We start from the raw sequence: 18,190 nt of genomic DNA, 5'->3' as shown, positions 1-18,190 counted from the left end.
CTAGTCAGAAAAAAGGATCAGATCGTGCCCGGCAGCTGTATACTTAGGTAGGAAAGTAGGTGCAAGACCCCTTAACATTTTTGGCTGTGGCTTTGAATTGTAATGTGCTGGTAGCTCTCCCACACAGCTTGGGGGGCTCCTGGCTTCCTACCTTCCTAATGTACTGAGTATCTGCTGTGTGCTAGATGTAGTGGTCAACTGGGCTACTGAGACACACGGCCTCTATTCTCAAGGCACTGACAAACTATTGGATAAAGCATTGTAACTGTGGGGGGCTACTTTTACATTTTCAGCACAGTCCTGCATGGTATTTATATTGTTTATATACTGTTTGTCTATTATTCTGTGAAAACATAGCTGTTTGTGTATTCAGCTCTCCACCCTCAGCCCTCCAGCAGCTTCTGGATGTTAAATATTATCTCTTCATGTGAGCTGTACCAGCAGGAAGAGTCATCTGTTACTCTTTTACTTCCTAACGAGCCCTCAAACTGGTTTGTAGGGCAGTTAAAGATTCTTTCTTCGCAGAGGAGTGATCATTTCGGATTTAGTTTGCTTGGTCTTATTCTCCGCCAGGACTCAAATTTTGTTCTTCCTCTTCACTTTCCTACCTTACCCCACATAAAACAAAATAACCAGAAATGATAACAAAAACTAGACAGTATGGTGTGGTGGCAGCAATTTGATGGATCAGCTAAAATGCTTCTTTTGCTACTATAGCAGCTACTATTAAATGCCTTGTCACTTACCTTTGAAGTGCTTTGGAAAAGTGAAAGTTATTTTGCATGTAAGTGCTTAAAATCACCTCAATTACCTAAGATACTTTCATCTCCCTCCAAGATTCTTCTTAAAGGGCCTTTTGCTATTTTCTTCAGATACTGTTATAAATGTAGAATGCAGTATTGATAGATTTCTCCAAACTCACTGATTTTCATATGCCCTGAGAATAACAAAGATATTATGAAAATGACAATAGAAAAAATTTCCATAAAAATAATTAATCAACAATCAAAAACCTGATGCTTAGAGATACTTCCAATTATCTGGAAAATTGATACTAGGTAACCGACTGCTCATTCAACAATTCAGCGATAAGCGTGTATTAAGTGCCTAAAAGTGTGGCATTGTGCAAAGTACTGAAAACATAAAGGAGATTAAGAAATGGTTGTTGCTTTCAAGGAGCTCAATTAAAAATTGTTCCCTTTATGTAAACCAACTATACTTAATAAAAAAATTTTGCTTGCTTTATATCTTGTATAAAAACTTAATATTTTACAAAACGTTTTCTGCATGTAACAACTCATTTCATCCCCAGATCAATATTGGTTTCATACTTCATAAACTTGAGATTTCTCGTTGCTCACTCTTATTTGGCAACCAGAACGTTGATTTTGATGATGATAATGTTCATATTTCTCCACTATTCCTGGTTTGATTTTATGTACCTAATGACTTAAGAGTTTGCAAAGTGTTTCATGGAAGATAATATTTTCCACCTTCTCACCTTCTAGTCCGTGTTCCTCTTCTGCCCAGTTTCTTCCTGAGGGAGGTGGGGCTAAAATGACTTCAAATTCCCTGTGAGTGCTCTTAAGATAACGGTGACCTCTCTTACATACCTGTGGTGGGAAACTGGTTTTTGAATTCCTTTCCCACCAAAGCCTTTAGGTCATGATTTCAGAAATTCATTCCTACTTCATTTTTGCTTTCCACTTTTCCTTTATTCCATTCCGGATCATTCATAATTCTATGCTATCTTGGACTATTGTTTCCATCAAAAAAATAGGAACAGAATTTAGCAACTGAGGGATTATTCTGCCCAATGCTTTCACTTTATGGGGGAGGAACTGGGTTCCACAGCCATGAGGATTGCCAGAGCCATACAAATAGGTGGTAGAGTTGGGCTTGAACCTCAGAAGCTATACACTCTTCGACCAGATATCTTTTTTTTTTTTTGGCTATGCCTGGAGGCTTGTGGGATCTTACAATAGTTCCCCCACCAGGGATTGAACCCTGGCCACCTGAAGTGGAAGCATGGAGTCATAACCACTGTACTGCCAGGGAATTCCCTGATCAGATGTCTTTTTAAAGATATCAGACTTTTTTTTAAAAATAAATTTATTTATTTATTTTTGGCTGTGTTGGGTCTTCGTTGCTGCATGCAGGCTTTCTCTAGGTGCTGTGAGCAGGGGCTACTCTGTTGCGGTGCGCAGGCTTTTCATTGAGGTGGCTTCTCTTGTGCGACACGGGCTCTAGAAGCGCGGCTTTCAGTAGCTGCAGCATGCGGGCTCAGTAGTTGTGGCACATGGGCTTAGTTGCTCTGCGGCATGTGGGATCCTCTCAGACCAGGGCTCGAACCCGTGTCCCCTGCATTGGCAGGCAGATTCTTTTTTTTTTTAGATGTTGGGGGTAGGAGTTTATTAATTAATTTATTTATTTTTGCTGTGTGGGGTCTTCGTTTCTGTGCGAGGGCTTTCTCTAGTTGTGGCAAGCGGGGGCCACTCTTCATCGCGGTGCGTGGGCCTCTCATTATCGCGGCCTCTCTTGTTGCGGAGCACAGGCTCCAGACGCGCAGGCTCAGTAGTTGTGGCTCAAGGGCCTAGTTGCTCCACGGCGTGTGGGATGCTCCCAGACCAGGGCTCAAACCCGTGTCCCCTGCATTAGCAGGCAGATTCTCAACCACTGCGCCACCAGGGAAGCCCTGGCAGGCGGATTCTTAACCACTGCGCCACCAGGGAAGTACCAGACTGTCTTTAAAAGCTATCTGTCAAGTGAAACATTCTTCCCAGGATAACATTCTTTTATATTGCTAGTATATAAATATTTGGCTACTGTTGCAACAGAGACCTACCCAGTTTTACAATTTTTCACAGATTATACTGTTATGTTTTCAGTTTTCCCAGAGTGTACCTGTTCACCCAGGTACACTGTCCTTGAATCAATTTTTGAGCATCTACTATGTGTCACGCAGAACATAGGTGTTTTGGCCTGACTTTAATTGGAAGTACTCTTTGGATTCGCGTAGAATCATTTAACATTGGATTGCTAGTAACTGTACAGTTTTAGTGTAAGTAAGTGGTCCAGTAAGTGTGAGAAAATTAATAACAAGAATTGAATCCTAATAGGATGTCGAAGGTAGACATTAAAGCCTTTATGCATTTAGGATTTCACACATGCAGAGGACCCCCCAACCCCTAATTATTTATTTATACATTGTCTTATTGAAGTAGTTGATTTACAATGTTATATTAGTTTCAGGTGTACAACACAGTGATTCAATATTTTTCTAGATTATACTCCATTTAAAGTTATATTGGCGGTATTCCTTGTGCTGTACATTACAACTTTGCATCTTATTTATTTTATACCTAGTAGTTTGAACCTCTTCATCGCCTTCCCCTATCTTGCCCCTCCTCTCACCCCCCCTTCCACTATTAACCACTAGTTTGTTCTCTGTATAAGAACCGCCAAGTGTGGTTTTTAAAGTCTCCTGAACTTGCTACAAAGAATGCCAACAAAGGTTAATCTCCGGCGATCTGTTTCTATTTACTCATCTTCCTCCATCCCCGCCCCCAACTCCACAGTGGGCTCCACCTGCAGGGGGCCCCGGGGGACCAGGGGGCCCGGGCGCCCGGCAGAAGCGCGGCACCCCCGCGGGTGGGACTGGCCCGTGGCGCGGTCCCGGCCGCTGCCGCCAGCCTGGGTCGGGTCGCGAGTCCCCGGCGGCCGGGGCGGGGCGGGCGGCGTCCTGCTCTTCCTGCCGCGCTCGGACCTCCCCCTCTGTCGACACTTGCGCGGGGCCCTGGCGTTGGCGTCGGCGTCGGCGTCGGCGTGAGGACTGTGCTTGCCTCGGGCGTGGCTCTGCAGGTGCGGCCCTGACTCACCACAGAACCTCCAAAGGCGTTAACCGGCTCGCCCCCAGGAACCCGAGCCTTTGTTCTGCGTTGCAGGAGGGCCGGGCAGGGCTGCGGCAGGCACTACCGCGCCGCGCTGGGCGCCGAGTTGAAGCAGCCCCTGGCCTTTGAGGAGGCGGTCACCCGCCATCTCCGGCCCCGCGAGGTAGGGTGACTGGCCTGGCCCCGGGACCCCTTAGACGCCCCTTCTCCGCGGCCACCACCCAAGCCCCGCGGGCTCCCGACCGGAACTGAGTTCCCGAGTGCTCAGCTAAGGGGCGCCCGCGAGACTGGAGCGCAACTTCGTGCTGGGCTTCTAGAAAGGCCCTTTCTGGGGTCACAAAAAGGCCGAAGCGCAAAAGGAAGACTGTTCCCCAGAACACAAATGTAGAAGTCCCCAGAGCTGTTGCCTTAGAAACAGAGAATTCTGATTTGCACACGACTTTGCATAACCACCTGCAAGTTATTGATTTAGCACAGATAAATGGACCCCATGCTTTGCTTCCTCTTCTTCAATATCAGCATCTAATTATCTGCCCTCCCTCCTCCCCCACAGCCAGCCCGCTAACGCTATTTACATGATAATGTGCCTTGTTCCCTCCCCTGGTGTACTGCAGTGATTTGGGGTGGTGGGGTTATATTAGGGTTGTGGGCATTTACCCACATTTAGGGTGGTGGAAAATGGGGTGGGTAGCCACTTGGGCTTTGCCTGTTGATCACCCTGGTAACACTGTCACCTGGCGTGGAGAATGAGAACCTCTGACAAGGTGAAGCAGGCAGTGAGTCTCAGGGTTGGGGACCGCTGGTGAGAGGGAGAAATGTGACTGCAGCCCTGAAGTGTCACTAACACGGACCCTGTGACTACATAGATTATTTGGGTGAGTGCAGGACAGCAGCCAGTCTGCTTCCTGGGATTCACATGCTGAAAGATGTTCACCTTGAATCAAGGTGGAGTGGCTTGAGGATTTATAGGTGCTGTACATGTCAGCAACTGTGTAAAGCACACAATGTGCATAGGCTTGAGGGCTGGGCTCCTTTGTTCTGTTATTTGTCCGGACTGCTGTGTCAGATATTAGCTCCTGAGAGCTGGGACTATGAGAATTTATCCATCGTTAAATCCCCATAGGATTTAACGTTAAATTTAATGTTAAATCCCCACATAGGCATGTGGCAGATGCTTAAAATATTGTTGAATGAATCCATTTTGCCCATAAAGTATCTTCTCATAAATAAGGTCACCTCTGTACGATATGGGAAATGTAAACAAACAAATATAGAAATGAATGTCACCGATTCTGTCTCTCAGCCTTCATTTCCTCCTGTGATTCCAAGCCCTGTTGAGTTGGGTTGGTCTATGACAGTAGTTCTTTAACTCCAGGCTGCATCAGAATTATCTTGTCAAAACAGATTGCTGGGCTTTGTCCCCAGAGTTTCTGATTCAGTAGGTCGGGGGCTGAGAATTTGGATGTCTAACAAGTTGCCAGGTGACACTGAAGCTGGTGAATTGGGGACCACACTTTGAGAACCACTGCTTAACAAGGTCTAGAGAAATTGCTGCAGGCCTGCCTCTGCTCTAGCTCTGTCATGAAACACATAAGCTGGGGAATCCTGTTCTAGCTTCTAGAATTCCTGATTTCCAAAACAGCGGATCATGTTACCCTTTGCTTAAAATCTTATAATGGCTTCCACTGTTCCTACGCTAAAGATTAAGATCCTCAGCAAACCTTACAAACCCTCAGATGCTGTGGGCCTTGCTCTCTAGCCCCATCTTTTTCTCTTCTTTTTGCACTAAGCTGTTTTTTCTTTTGTCCCCACCACCGGGCCTTTGCACATGCCATTGCTTTTGTCTGTGCCAGGCTCCCTACCCCCCTATTTTGAATAGTTAACGCCTAGCTGTTCTTAGGTCAAGTGTTACTTTCACAGGGGATTCTCTTGATTTCCCCCAAAGGTCAAATCTCCCCATTATGTGCTTTTGTGGCACCGTATATTTCTATCTTAACATTTTGTGTAGGAGTTGTAATTTAACACATAAATCCTCATAATTATTTGGTTAATGTCTGTCTTCTCTGCTATACTCTTAGCTCCATGAGGTCAGGGACCTTGTCCATTCTGCCTCATGAATGTACACTGGTACTTAGTTCAGTACCTGGCATATAGTAGGCATTCAGTAAATTCAGTAAATATTATGGTGTAATTGAATGAACTTTGTTTCCAGCGATGTGTACTCCTCTGCCTTTTTGCTCTATTTCCTTTGCAGGTCAGAGTTGATGTCCATTTCTGTGGGGTTAACTTTGCTGATATTTTGGCCTGTTGTGATCAGTATCAGGAAAGGCCCCAACTTCCCTTCACACCCGGTGAGTACGAAGGGGCCAAGTGACTGCTTCAAAAAAAGAACATATAGAGTGTTTTCAGAACCATGTGCTTCATCTTGGGCACTACGATGGCAGTGTCTGTCTGCTGTCAGTGGTGTCTTAGATATGTCAGCCTCACTACTAATTAGAATCACTAGATTGCAAGTGCTGTGAGGGAAGGTTCTATTACTGTCTTGCTCAACATTATTTCCCTCCCCCCCACCCCCAGCTCCATTAGTACTCTTGTATCTGGCTCATAGTAGATGCTCAATAAATACTTGATGGATTGATTGATTGAAATATAGTTGATGTACAATGTTATGTTAGTTTCATGTGCACTACATAGTGATGTGACATTTGCATACATTATGAAATGATCACTATGGTAAGTCCAGTAACCATGTGTCCCATACAAAGTTATTACAATATTATTGACCATATCCTTATGATATATATTACATCCCTGTGGCTTTTTATTTTACAACTGAAGATTTGTACCTCTTAATCCCCTTCACTTATTTCATCCACCCCTCAATAAATACTTTAAAAATGCGTAAACGAACAAATACAATTTTACATATCATTATACTCTCCAGAATCCTGATCAGAACCATCATTGGCCGTAGTCATTCCCTTTCATTCCTTGACAGTGCCTCAATTTTGTTTTTACCCTGAAGGATCATAAACATCTGGTTGCAGCTAAAACTCTCAGTCCTCATGAATACATTCCCAAAGAAACCTAATACCAGAGGATCAGAAAGAAACAGTTTGTACATTTCTTAGCAGCCTGCTCTCTGATTTGCATTATGCCCAATCTGATTACATTTAGATCCTGAATATGTGGACCAATGACTGATTTTTGTTGCTGAAATTTATTAAAAGAGATATAAGTATAGTTTAGTATGTATCTGTATATATATATATATAAGTAATATACAGTTATATACTGTAAATATACAGTACATGTATATTTTATACAGATATATACTATTAGGGATACAGTGATTGCATATTAGGGATACAGTCATTGCGAAACAGTTGCTGTGTTTTGGCCTTAGGGTACTTGGTTAAGTCTCAACAATTGGAACCATTTCCCTCTGTTTGTATTTGTTGAAATGCTGGATGGGGGAAGATGTCATACTCAATTGAGTTATTCTTCTGGCGGCTCAAGTGGGAAATGTATGATAATTAAATTCAGAAATTTGGAGGTAGAAGAGGAAAGGGCAGACAACACCAATTCATCCAACTGAGCCAAGTACTATGTGAATAAATATAGTTCATGTCCTCGAGGGCCTCATAGTTCAGAAGAGGAGACATGGAAACAGATAAATACAATATGATGAATTTGTCATTGAGGTGCTGTAGGAACCCGAGGCCCCAGTGATCAAGGTCAAAAGTACTTGTGTACCCGTGATTCTCTGTGCTTTCGCCCATTCTTAAAATTTTCATTTGTGTCACGGTAAGAATGGGACTACTATAGCTTTTTAGGTTGTTATCACGAAATCTTAGTTCACTTTCCTGTGCTTTGGGTAAAACACTCTTACCCTTCTTCCTGGGTCGGGGGAACACAAACCCTCTCAGCTCCAGATGACTCATAGGACGGCCTGTTGATCAGGGTTTTCTCATCTCTCTTGTGCTGGGCTTTACAGATAATCTTTAAACTATTTGTTTTAGGAATGGAGTTTTCTGGGACAGTATTGGAGACAGGCACAGATGTCAGCACGGTGAAAGAGGTAAATTAGTCGAATCTAGGGAATTGATGTGTGGGTAACTATGAGAAATGTGCTAACCTCATTTGTAGCCAAAGGGTCTTGCTTCTCCTGGACTTTGCCAGCAGACACCAAAGGGAAAACGAGACGGAGCAGGGAGAAACTAATTCTGAATTGAGGGAAGGAAGTCTGTGGAAGTTCCTGGCTTCGTTAAATATTTTATTACTAATAAAAGGCAGCACCTGGATTTTTAGTTACTGAGAGGATAGAGAATTCTCAAGTTTCAGTCTCGTGAAAGAAATGAACACTGGGATTCTAATTCATATTAGTCTTTTTCTTTTCTTTTCTTTTCTTTTTTTCTTTTTTTTGCGGTATGTGGGCCTCTCATGTTGTGGCCTCCCCCGTTGCGGAGCACAGGCTCCGGACACACAGGCTCAGCGGCCATGGGCCTAGCGGCTCCGCGGCATATGGGATCTTCCCAGACCGGGACACGAACCCGTGTCCCCTTCATCGGCAGGTGGACTCTCAACCACTGTGCCACCAGGGAAGCCCCATATTAGTCTTTTTCTTGCTCAGTCCTATCATTGTCCAAAATGTGCTCAGATTGGCTTGGCCACCTGATGGGGGTAGTGAGAAAATGGCTGAATTATTTACTGAACAGTAACACTGAACAGATAATTAAGGGAACCTGTGTCTCAGTGGGTCGGAAAGAAAGATTTTCTTTCTTTTTTGGATTAATTCGGGAAGGGATAAATAGCAAGGGCATGCATTTGAACATACCCTTAATGGTATTTTCCCTTCAGGGAGATGGAGTTATTGGCGTGAGTGGCTTTAATGGTATGGCTGAAGAATGCATCACTGACCACAAGGTAGCCCTACCTCTCAATACTAGTCCTTGGAGATATTTTTTCTGCTTTCTTTTCTTTACTTTTCATCTATCCATCATTCCTTCTTCTCCTTTCCCTCTCTTTCTTTGTATTCTTTTGGTTATATCTTGTTTCTCAGCCAAGCACTTCTTTCTTTCAAATGCTAAACGCCCCTTTTTTTTTTTTTTTTTTTTTTTGCGGTACGCGGGCCTCTCACTGTTGTGGCCTCCCTCTCCCGTTGCGGAGCACAGGCTCCGGACGCGCAGGCGCAGCGGCCATGGCTCACGGGCCCAGCGGCTCCGCGGCATGTGGGATCTTCCCGGACCGGGGCACGAACCCGTGTCCCCTGCATCGGCAGGCGGACTCTCAACCACTGTGCCACCAGGGAAGCCCTAAACCCCTTTTTTATATCGGTGTGATAACACTTGCACAGAGGTTTGTTTGTGTAGAGTGGTTTAATGAAGAAGGGCATTTTGTTTTCTGAGCCCCGGAGCAACTGACTGGCTCTCCAAGTGGACCATAGTTAGGGGGTTTTGGTAGAAAAACTGGTTTGGGGCATTGAGCTGGATGTAATGGGTTTCTTCCCCACATCAAGCTTGTGAAAGAGAGAGTCCTGGGAACGTTGCCAGCGAGGGTGGGCGTGGGTTGGGCTATGTTTGTGCAGGATGTGAATGATGCCCCCTAGTGGTGAACTGTACACTTTTTTAAAAAACAGCTTTATGTGAGGTAAAATTTTTATACCATCCAGTTCACTCATTATACTACAGTGGCCTGTGTTACCTCCTCTGTAAGCTGGTTCCTTCCTGATCCAGATGCCAGCCTTAGGATTTTCGAAGAGTGATGCACCCAAGTCTTGAACTTGGCCACTGCTCGCTTGGTCTTGACTTCCACTGGGCTTGGTTCCTGACATGTGTTGCCCTTTGCAAATCAAATCATAATATATATATTGAGCAGCCTCTATGAAAAGGTACAGGTGCTTAATCTCTAAGTCACTGTTATCTCTTTTATAGGCACTGTGGCAGATTCCAGAAAGGGTCCCCCTCCGAGAAGCTGCTGCCCTGCCGGTATCTTATGGCACTGCTACTTTGGCCTTGGAGCGTCAGGCCCATACCCAGCCTGGGTGAGAACTGTGTAGACAATAGAGGGCTAGATGGTACCTTCTCTGATACCAGAAGTGTCCACCAAGACCTTGCCCCTTCCTTTCCTTTCCCTAACCCTTACCTCATGTCTATCTGAGGAAAGGCCGAAGGAAGGTAGCGAGTGACCCAAGATTGGAGTCTGGTGACAGTGGGGATATCCTTTTGTCTGAGAGGGAATGGTAGACTGAGAACTTGGCCAACATGTATTTGGAGAAATCTGTCCCTCAAGTCTGACTCCTCTGGATATCACCTCCTAGAAAACTTTACATTTTAGCCAGCTGGTTTATTTAAACTCGCTTCACTCTGGTTTTAATGGAGGCCTGTGGTATTTGTTTCTGTGAGGCTTGGTTGGGTGTACCTAAGTGGGATATTTCAAACTCAGAGGTGCTGAATTTCCCACTTTACCTGGAGCATAACTACAGCTTCTTGCTCTTTTCAGAGAGCCTCAGAATTGATCCAGGGAGATGGGCTTAGTTGAGCAGTGGCTGTTACCTTCTAAAATTTGGCAGTGTTTAGTAGGAGAATGATTTTAGGACAGAATTTATGAAGCAGAAATTGGAGTGGTAGTGCAAAGGAAGGCTGCCACTGGAATGAGGAAGAGACTACCTAGAGAGATTAAGGACCCTTACCTGGGAAGTCTTCAAGACGGGACTAAATTAGCACTGATCTACATACATAACCCAGCCTGAGAAGCTGGAGAGCATACATATATGTGTACATGTACATGAAAGGTCGAATGAAATGGCCTCTCAGTTCTCTTCTTGCTTGAAAATGTCCTAGCTTCAAAATGTTCGTGAAATCATACCGTTGGAGGATTTTTGATGTCTTGAGTAACACTCATCCTTCTCTGGCACAGAGAAGCTGTTTTAGTGACAGCAGCAGCTGGAGCCACAGGCCGTGCCGTGATTGATGTGGCAGCAAGTGTTCTTCAAGGTCACTTCAAGGTCAAGGTATTTGCATGTTTGATTCTCCATTAAAAAATATCATACCTCTTGTTTTCAAACATGGAATCTATTCATTTGTTTATTAAAAATCATATGCAAGTTACTGGGGATGTAAAGTAACCTAGAGTAGGGTCTGCCATCTGTTTGCTTGCAGACTAGTGAGGGGACTTAGGAGTAAACCACTCATCCTTCTAAGTTACTAGAACCTGGCAAGGTTCAATTCGCTTCACAACCTCTGAAGATTCTATTCCTTCTACCTATAATGCTCTAAACTGTCCCCCCCGAGCTTCAAATTTAAACTCAGATGTCGCTTTTTTGGAGAAGTATTCTTTGTCCCTCAGGAGATGTTTGTCCCCTCCCCTGGACTATTTGTATGTGGTCTCATAGCATCCTGTACTTCTCTTTCATAGCATGTGGTTAATCCTTTACTTGTGTCATTACTAGATCAATGTGTCCCTCCCACTGGACTGTAATCCCCATCAAGGCAGGAGTAGTGTCTGTTTGATTCATTATTGCAGTCCCGGCACCTAGCATGGTGCCGAGACCTTAGTAGGCACTCAATAATTATTTCTTGAATGAATGAATAAATACATGAAAGCAAGACCCACCTCTCTACAGGGGCTTTTCTCGGAGGCTGCAGGTGTTAGAGAAGAAGGATTTCTTGGAGGAGGTGGACGTTTAAGCTGACTTTTGCAGGACTGATAGCAGTTGAATAGAAGAAGAAGGGAAGGGAAGGCCATTTTAGTGGTGGGAGGACATATTAGAAGACAGAGACATAGGTACTAACGTGATGCATTCAGGGAATTGCAAATAGCATCTGTGGAGCGAAGGATATGTGTGGGGAACAGTGGGAGATGACTCTAGGGAGCGGAGCAGAGATAAGATCATGAGACACTGAGGAATTTGAACATTTCTTGGAAGCTGCAGGAGCTATTGAGGATTTTGTAGAGAAGTGACATGATTATCTTTGCATTTTGCAAAGTTCACTTTGGTAGCAGTGGGGATGAGGGATAGGGGCAAGGTCAGAGGCAATAGGACAGATTCCTGGAGCAATCCAAGCCAGAGGTGATGATACTTGAAACAAGGCACTGGAAGCGATGATCAGAGAGATACCAAAGTAGAAGAAAATAGAGAATTTGGTGACTGGGGAGCATCCTGATATAGTTGAAGGAACAAAGACTTTGACATTAGCCTGACCTAGGGGCAAACTGTAGCTCTGTCTCTGGCTTAACAGCTTCAGTTTCCTCATTTGTACAATAATGCTTTCTCATTGGGTGGTTGTGGGAATATTGAGGTCACTCGTGCCATGTGCCGGTTTGAGGGCATGGTGTGTCATGGAGGATCCCTTAAAAAGGGATCCTGTTATTATTAGATATTGAGTGGGAAGGCGCAAACTAGGTGCACTTGGGGATTTGCCATTTGCTGGGACTGAGGACCCAGGAGGATATGGTGAGTTCAGTTTTGGATGTGCTGAGTGTGAGGTTCCTGCGTAGCCTGCGGTGGGGATATCCAGAGGCACCAAGATGCTATACAGGTTTGGTGATAATTGGACTGGTGTGGAATTTCTCCAGGTGGCAGCTCTCTTTTCTCACATTGACTTTCTTTTGGGAAGGACATATGAGTTCTGAAAGCAGTCTTAGACACCAGGAGGCTCTTCATGGAGTATTAACACATTTCAACTCAAAAGTGAGGGCTTTTAGCACCTCTCTTAGCGGGGAGACCACAGTTAGTCTCATTAGTTAGTCTCACAGTTAGTCTCAAAGTCTAGAACCACTGACTATTTAACATTTCTGGGAAGATAAAACTGTACCGTTTGTTTTATTTATTTATTTTTAATTTTTTAAAAAAAATATTTATTTACTTATTTTTGGCTGTGTTGGGTTTTCGTTTCTGTGAGAGGGCTTCCTCTAGTTGCGGCAAGCGGGGCCACTCTTCATCGCGGTGCGCGGGCCTCTCATTATCGCGGCCTCTCTTGTTGCGGAGCACAGGCTCCAGATGCGCAGGCTCAGTAGTTGTGGCTCACGGGCCTAGTAGCTCTGCAGCATGTGGAATCTGCCCAGACCAGGGCTCGAACCTGTGTCCCCTGAATTGGCAGGCAGATTCTCAACCACTGCGCCACCAGGGAAGCCCTATTTTTAATTTATTTTAAAAGGAGATTCTGCTACTTTTTTTTTTTTTTTTTGGTTGCAGTGGGTCTTAGTTGCAGCAGGTGGGCTCCTTATTGCGGCAGGTGGGCTCCTTAGTTGTGGCATGCATGTGGGATCTAGTTCCCTGACCAGGGATCAAACCCGGGACCCCTGCATTGGGAGCGTGGAGTCTTATCCACTGCACCACCAGGGAAGTCCCTACCATTTGTTTTAAATAGTTATAGGAAGTTAAGTAGAGAGAAAAATTTCTTTTAATTCAGATATTAAAATTAATCTAAGCTGTATTTTCTTTAGCAGCAATAATGGTTTTAAGCAAAAACAAACAAAATATAATGTCATCATGCCACCTACTTGGAACAGGTCATTTTGATAACATCTTTCATTCACAGTATTTCATATTGCTTTCACATTGCCTCCACAGCAATTATCTTACCCTTGGTCCTCACAGACCCCTTGGGAGATGGGGAATGCAAGTGTTTATTATCCCTATTTCACAGACAAAGAAGGTGAGGCACGAAGAGAGAAAATGATTCACAGCAGGCCTCACTGGGACCTACAGAGAATCCTGGGGTTGGAATCAGGTGCCTGACCCTCGACTGGTGTCTTCCCTCTATGGCACTGTGTGCTGATAGCAGTCAGTGAAACGCAGATGTTTGAGGGTTCCACGGGGGAGTATATGAGGGTAACTTTCAGTTTCAAATAGTTATGGGTGAGTTTGGAATTTTTTAAGGACACAGATGTTCTTGGGTGTTCGCACATTCTGAATGTCACGTTGGGGCCAAAGTGCTTGGGCTAGTGGATGCTGCTCAGGGATAAGGCACCTCTAGGCAATTCTTGAATGTCTGAAGATTTTCTGGAGACTTCCAAACCCCAGACCTCCTCACAATATCGCCCACAGCCATCTATGCCATCTTTGGCAGGTCTTAGGCATGGCTTTCTCCCAGGGTGATGGAGTGGAAAAGCATGGGCTTTGGAATCAGCAGCATTGGATTTGAATAGTTGTTCTATCACCTACTACCTGGATGATCCTGGCTTAATTATTGGGTTGGACAAGAAGTTTGTTCGGTTAGTGAATACATTGTTCAGTAAAGTTCTTCATGAAAATGAAAAATGTGTCTTTTATTTTTACTTAAAACCGAACAAACTTTTTGGCCGACCCAATACTTAACCTTTCTGGGTCTTTGTTTCCATCTACAGAATGGGAGTAACTGTACCTCCCCCATAATGTTCTTATGAGGTTTAAATAGAATAAACGATTGCATATGTGTAACAATAGATTCAGTTTATCCAACACTTTGTTTTCTAAGTGCTTTATAGACAGTATTCCATTTAATTTTAAAAATTTATCTTATTTTATGGATGGGGTAACTGAAGCTTAGAGGAGTTGGCAGGCAAAATAGAGGCTAAAAGCATGAACTCTAGAGACAAATTACCTGGGTTTGGATCCCAGTTCTGCCTCCCATGAGCTGTGTGACCTTGGGCAAGATACTTAACCTCTTTTGCCTCAGTTTCTTCATCTTTAAAATGGGGATAATAATAGTATGCATATTATTGGGATATTAAGATTAAATGAGTTATTAATATATGTAAAGCATTTAGAATAGTGTTGGGCACATAGTAACATGTAAGTGTTAGTTCTTACTAAGTAATTTGCCTTAGGTAATACAGCTAGTTAGTAGCAGAGCCAGGATTTGAACTCAGGTCTGTCTGACTTCAAGATCTTTCCACTGAATCATGTTTTACCCTCTGAGAAGTTTTTCCTGATCTTGTAGATCGAGGTTAGATACCTCTAGCTTGCACATACTGGACCCAGTATGATGGCAGTACTTCTGCCATCATACTGCTGGATCTTGCTTTTTTTGACTCTAAGCTGGTTATTTAGCTTGTGTCCTTACTACTTGACTCATAGTGGGTACTCAATAAATGGTGGTTTTAATTTGCATTTGGAGAAGAACTTGTGAGTGTCTCCTGAACTGTCGCCTAGCTAGACCCACTGGGGTTCCAGGATTCCTGGAAATGTGGATCACGTTGCCAGTGGGTATGCAGGGGCCAGTGTGATGGTGCTGTGTGATGGGCCTTATGTGTTGGGTTGAGGCTGATGCTAGGACAGTGAGGTCACGCTGGTTTCCTTCTTTAGTTGGAGGCTGGGTGGTTGGGGTGAGCCTTCTTGGTACGTATTCTGGACCATCAGAAGCATTGTGTTCTTTATGTAGGTAATAGCTGCAGCCGTGCAAGCTGGCAATGCAGAGGGGTGCACAGTCCATCGTGAGCTACAGTCAGGGCAGCCTGAAGGAAGCAGTGGGGAAGCTGGTGGGCAGTGGCGGGGTGAACGTGGTCATTGATACCGTGGAAGGAGATGTCTTCCTGGAGGCTCTCCGCAGGTACATGCAGTGGTCCTCCCGAGTGGGCTAGACCTGGGGCTCTGCAGAAACCTTTCCAGACCTCTGTCTTCCTTCTGGCCTTGCTTCTTTTTTGTCTTTGCTGCTCACTTTTCCCGTAGCCACTGGCATCAACGAGAACAGCTGAGTGGCTGGGTGAAAAGGAATAGAAGCAGAGGGAAAATCAGGAAATGCTTAAATATAGCAAAAACAAAATAGCCAACTGGAAAATATCCAAAAAACGACTGCGGACTCTCTAGTTGGCAATATCAAATGTTTTAGAAATTATACATGTGTTAAATTCAGCTATGCCTGCCCCCACTAACTACTTTATATACATGGTGTCGGTAATTCTTGAGATCATTGTTCAGATGTTAGAATTACTGGGGTGGCAGTCTCCCAGTTCACTGAGCAGCAAGGTACAGACTCTTTTGATCTTACTGGTTTCTGAAGCAGCCACCAGTATAGGTGTCTCCTTGACTTGTTTTATTAAAAAAAAAAAAAATCACTGGAGATTTCATGGGACTGCTGTAACCACACCAATTCTCATTCTGTTTCAACCAGGGACCCTGGAGGGCTCTGATAATGTTAACTTCATTTCTTGTGTCATCCTGGTAAGCACAGTTTTGTGGTTTATCTTAAAGTAGAAGAAACAGAAGCAGAGAGAGCAGCTTGCCCACAGAAGGGATCCATGTGGTTCTATAGCCCCTGTGCATCACTGCACTGTGTCCACTGCTGTGCTTAGACAGGAGGCAAAGGGAGGAGTGTGTTGACTAAATGGGGAGCCAGGACAGAGGACTGCTAATTCATACCCTTCTCTTGCCTTCCAGGTAATAGTATTTTGTCAATTATTCAAAATTCCCTAGAAAAGTATATAAATTAAATGAGTCCTAAAGTAAGCCTTAGTGTAAAGCAAATGATGCTTCATGAGAGAGTCTGAATTCTTATTCTTGCTTCCTAAGTTCAAAATTTTCAAACTGAGTTGTTCAGCATTGGAATGATATCTGTTTATACCTGATTCCCTTCCACCAAGTAGTTGAGTAGTTAAATAGACAGCTTTGATTCTAAAGTGGGTTCCCTTACAAGACTGGCTAGTTTCTCTGACCCCCTACTATCTTGCTTACGGCTTATTTTTCTATTTTCCTACTGAGGAATACAAATTGGTGTAGAATGGGTCACCCCTGCCAGTTTGTAAGGTCAATAGGAATTCCCAGCTGGGTGTTTAATGCATGTTGCTTTTTTTTGTTAATTGTGGTAAAATATACAGTAACCTAATATTTAGCATTTTAACCATTTGTAAGTATACAATTCAACATGTTGACAATGTTGTGTCAACATCCCCAACAAAAACTCTGTACCCATTACACACCTGCCCCCCACCCCCAAAACCTACTTTGTCTCTCTGAATTAACGTACATTGCTTTCTCTCCCCTCATTCTGTGTTTTTTTTATTGTGGTAAAAAATACATAACAAAAGACTTGCTACATTTACCATTGTAAAGTGTAAGTTCAGTAGTGTTAAGTATATTTACATTGTTGTGAGACAGATCTTCATAAGTTTTTCTTCTTGCAAAGCTGAATTCTATATCCATTAAACAACAGCTCCTCTTTCCCCGCTTCTCCCCAGCCCTTGGTAACCACATTCTACTTTGCTTCTATGAATTCGACTACTTTAGATACCCCATATAAGTAGAATAATACAGTAGTTGTCTTTTTGTAAATGGCTTATTCCACTTACCATAATGGCCTCAAGGTTCATGCATGTTTTAACATGTGACAGGATTTCCTTCCTTTTTGAGGCTGAATAATATTCTACTGTATGTATATAACACATTTTGTTTAAACATCCATCAGTTGATGGACATTTGGATTGTTTCCACCTCTTGGCTATTATAGATAGTACTGCTGTAAACATGGGTGTACAAATATCTCTTCAAGACCCTGCTTTCACTTCTCTTGGATATAGATTCAGAAGTGAGATTGCTGGATCATATGGTCGTTCTATTTTTAATTTTTTGAGGAACCTCCATACTGTTTTCCATAGCATTTGCACCATTTTACAATCCCACCAACAGTCCATGAGGGTTCCATTTCTCTAAATCCTTGCCAACACTTATTTTCTGTTTTTTTTTCTTTTTTTCAATAGTAGCCATCCTAATGGCTGTGAATATACATTGCCTTTTATAATCTTTTTTTCTTCTCCTTTTCCCCTCAGCCTGGCATGGGAGGGCAGGATTGTGGTGGTGGGTTTTGCTGGAGGAACCATTGCTTCTGTGCCGGCCAGTCTTCTGCTCCTGAAGAATATCTCTGCCATGGGGCTGTACTGGGGCCGATACCAGGACCAGAACTTTCCCCTCTTCTTCAGAGGCCTGTCCTCAGCAATTCAGTACTGCCAGGAAGGGTGCATCCCGCCATACATTGGAGCGGTTTTTAAGCTGGAGGAAGTGAGACGCTCTTAAGGGATGTGATGTAGATAAGGCCAGGAAATAATCTGTGCCAAACTACTGGATAGTTTCTCTCTAGGTACTATAAATCCTCCTTTTATAGAATTAAAGAGTAAACACAATGCAGAATAATGAGGTGTCACAGGCTGCAGAGTCATAGGATTTCTCCCTGTTGGGTTGCATGTCTGTATACTCAGGCCTAGTAAGCCAGTGGGAAACTGAAACTGTGAAGGCCATGAAGGAGCTGAATTTTGAGGGCTCTGTCTACATCACTGGTGTCTTAAATAGAGGGATGTGATAGTACTTAGAAAATAATTTACTCGTG

General features: G+C 43.7%; 1 protein-coding gene across 1 annotated transcript; it reads left to right on the top strand.

The window, feature by feature from the left end:
• The first annotated feature begins 3,120 nt into the window (after positions 1 to 3,120).
• Positions 3,121 to 17,880, top strand: LOC132428514 (quinone oxidoreductase-like protein 2). The gene is given in 11 exon segments (XM_060016525.1): positions 3,121 to 3,129; positions 3,579 to 3,765; positions 3,768 to 3,861; positions 3,945 to 4,053; positions 6,145 to 6,241; positions 7,913 to 7,971; positions 8,751 to 8,816; positions 9,824 to 9,933; positions 10,809 to 10,902; positions 15,264 to 15,424; positions 17,637 to 17,880. Coding segments are annotated over 11 exon segments (1,230 nt in total).
• Positions 17,881 to 18,190: the final 310 nt, after the last annotated feature.

Source organism: Delphinus delphis, chromosome 1 (assembly GCF_949987515.2).
Source record: "Delphinus delphis chromosome 1, mDelDel1.2, whole genome shotgun sequence".
NCBI classification, from domain to species: domain Eukaryota; kingdom Metazoa; phylum Chordata; class Mammalia; order Artiodactyla; family Delphinidae; genus Delphinus; species Delphinus delphis.
This window is presented reverse-complemented; position numbering and strand designations above follow the sequence as displayed.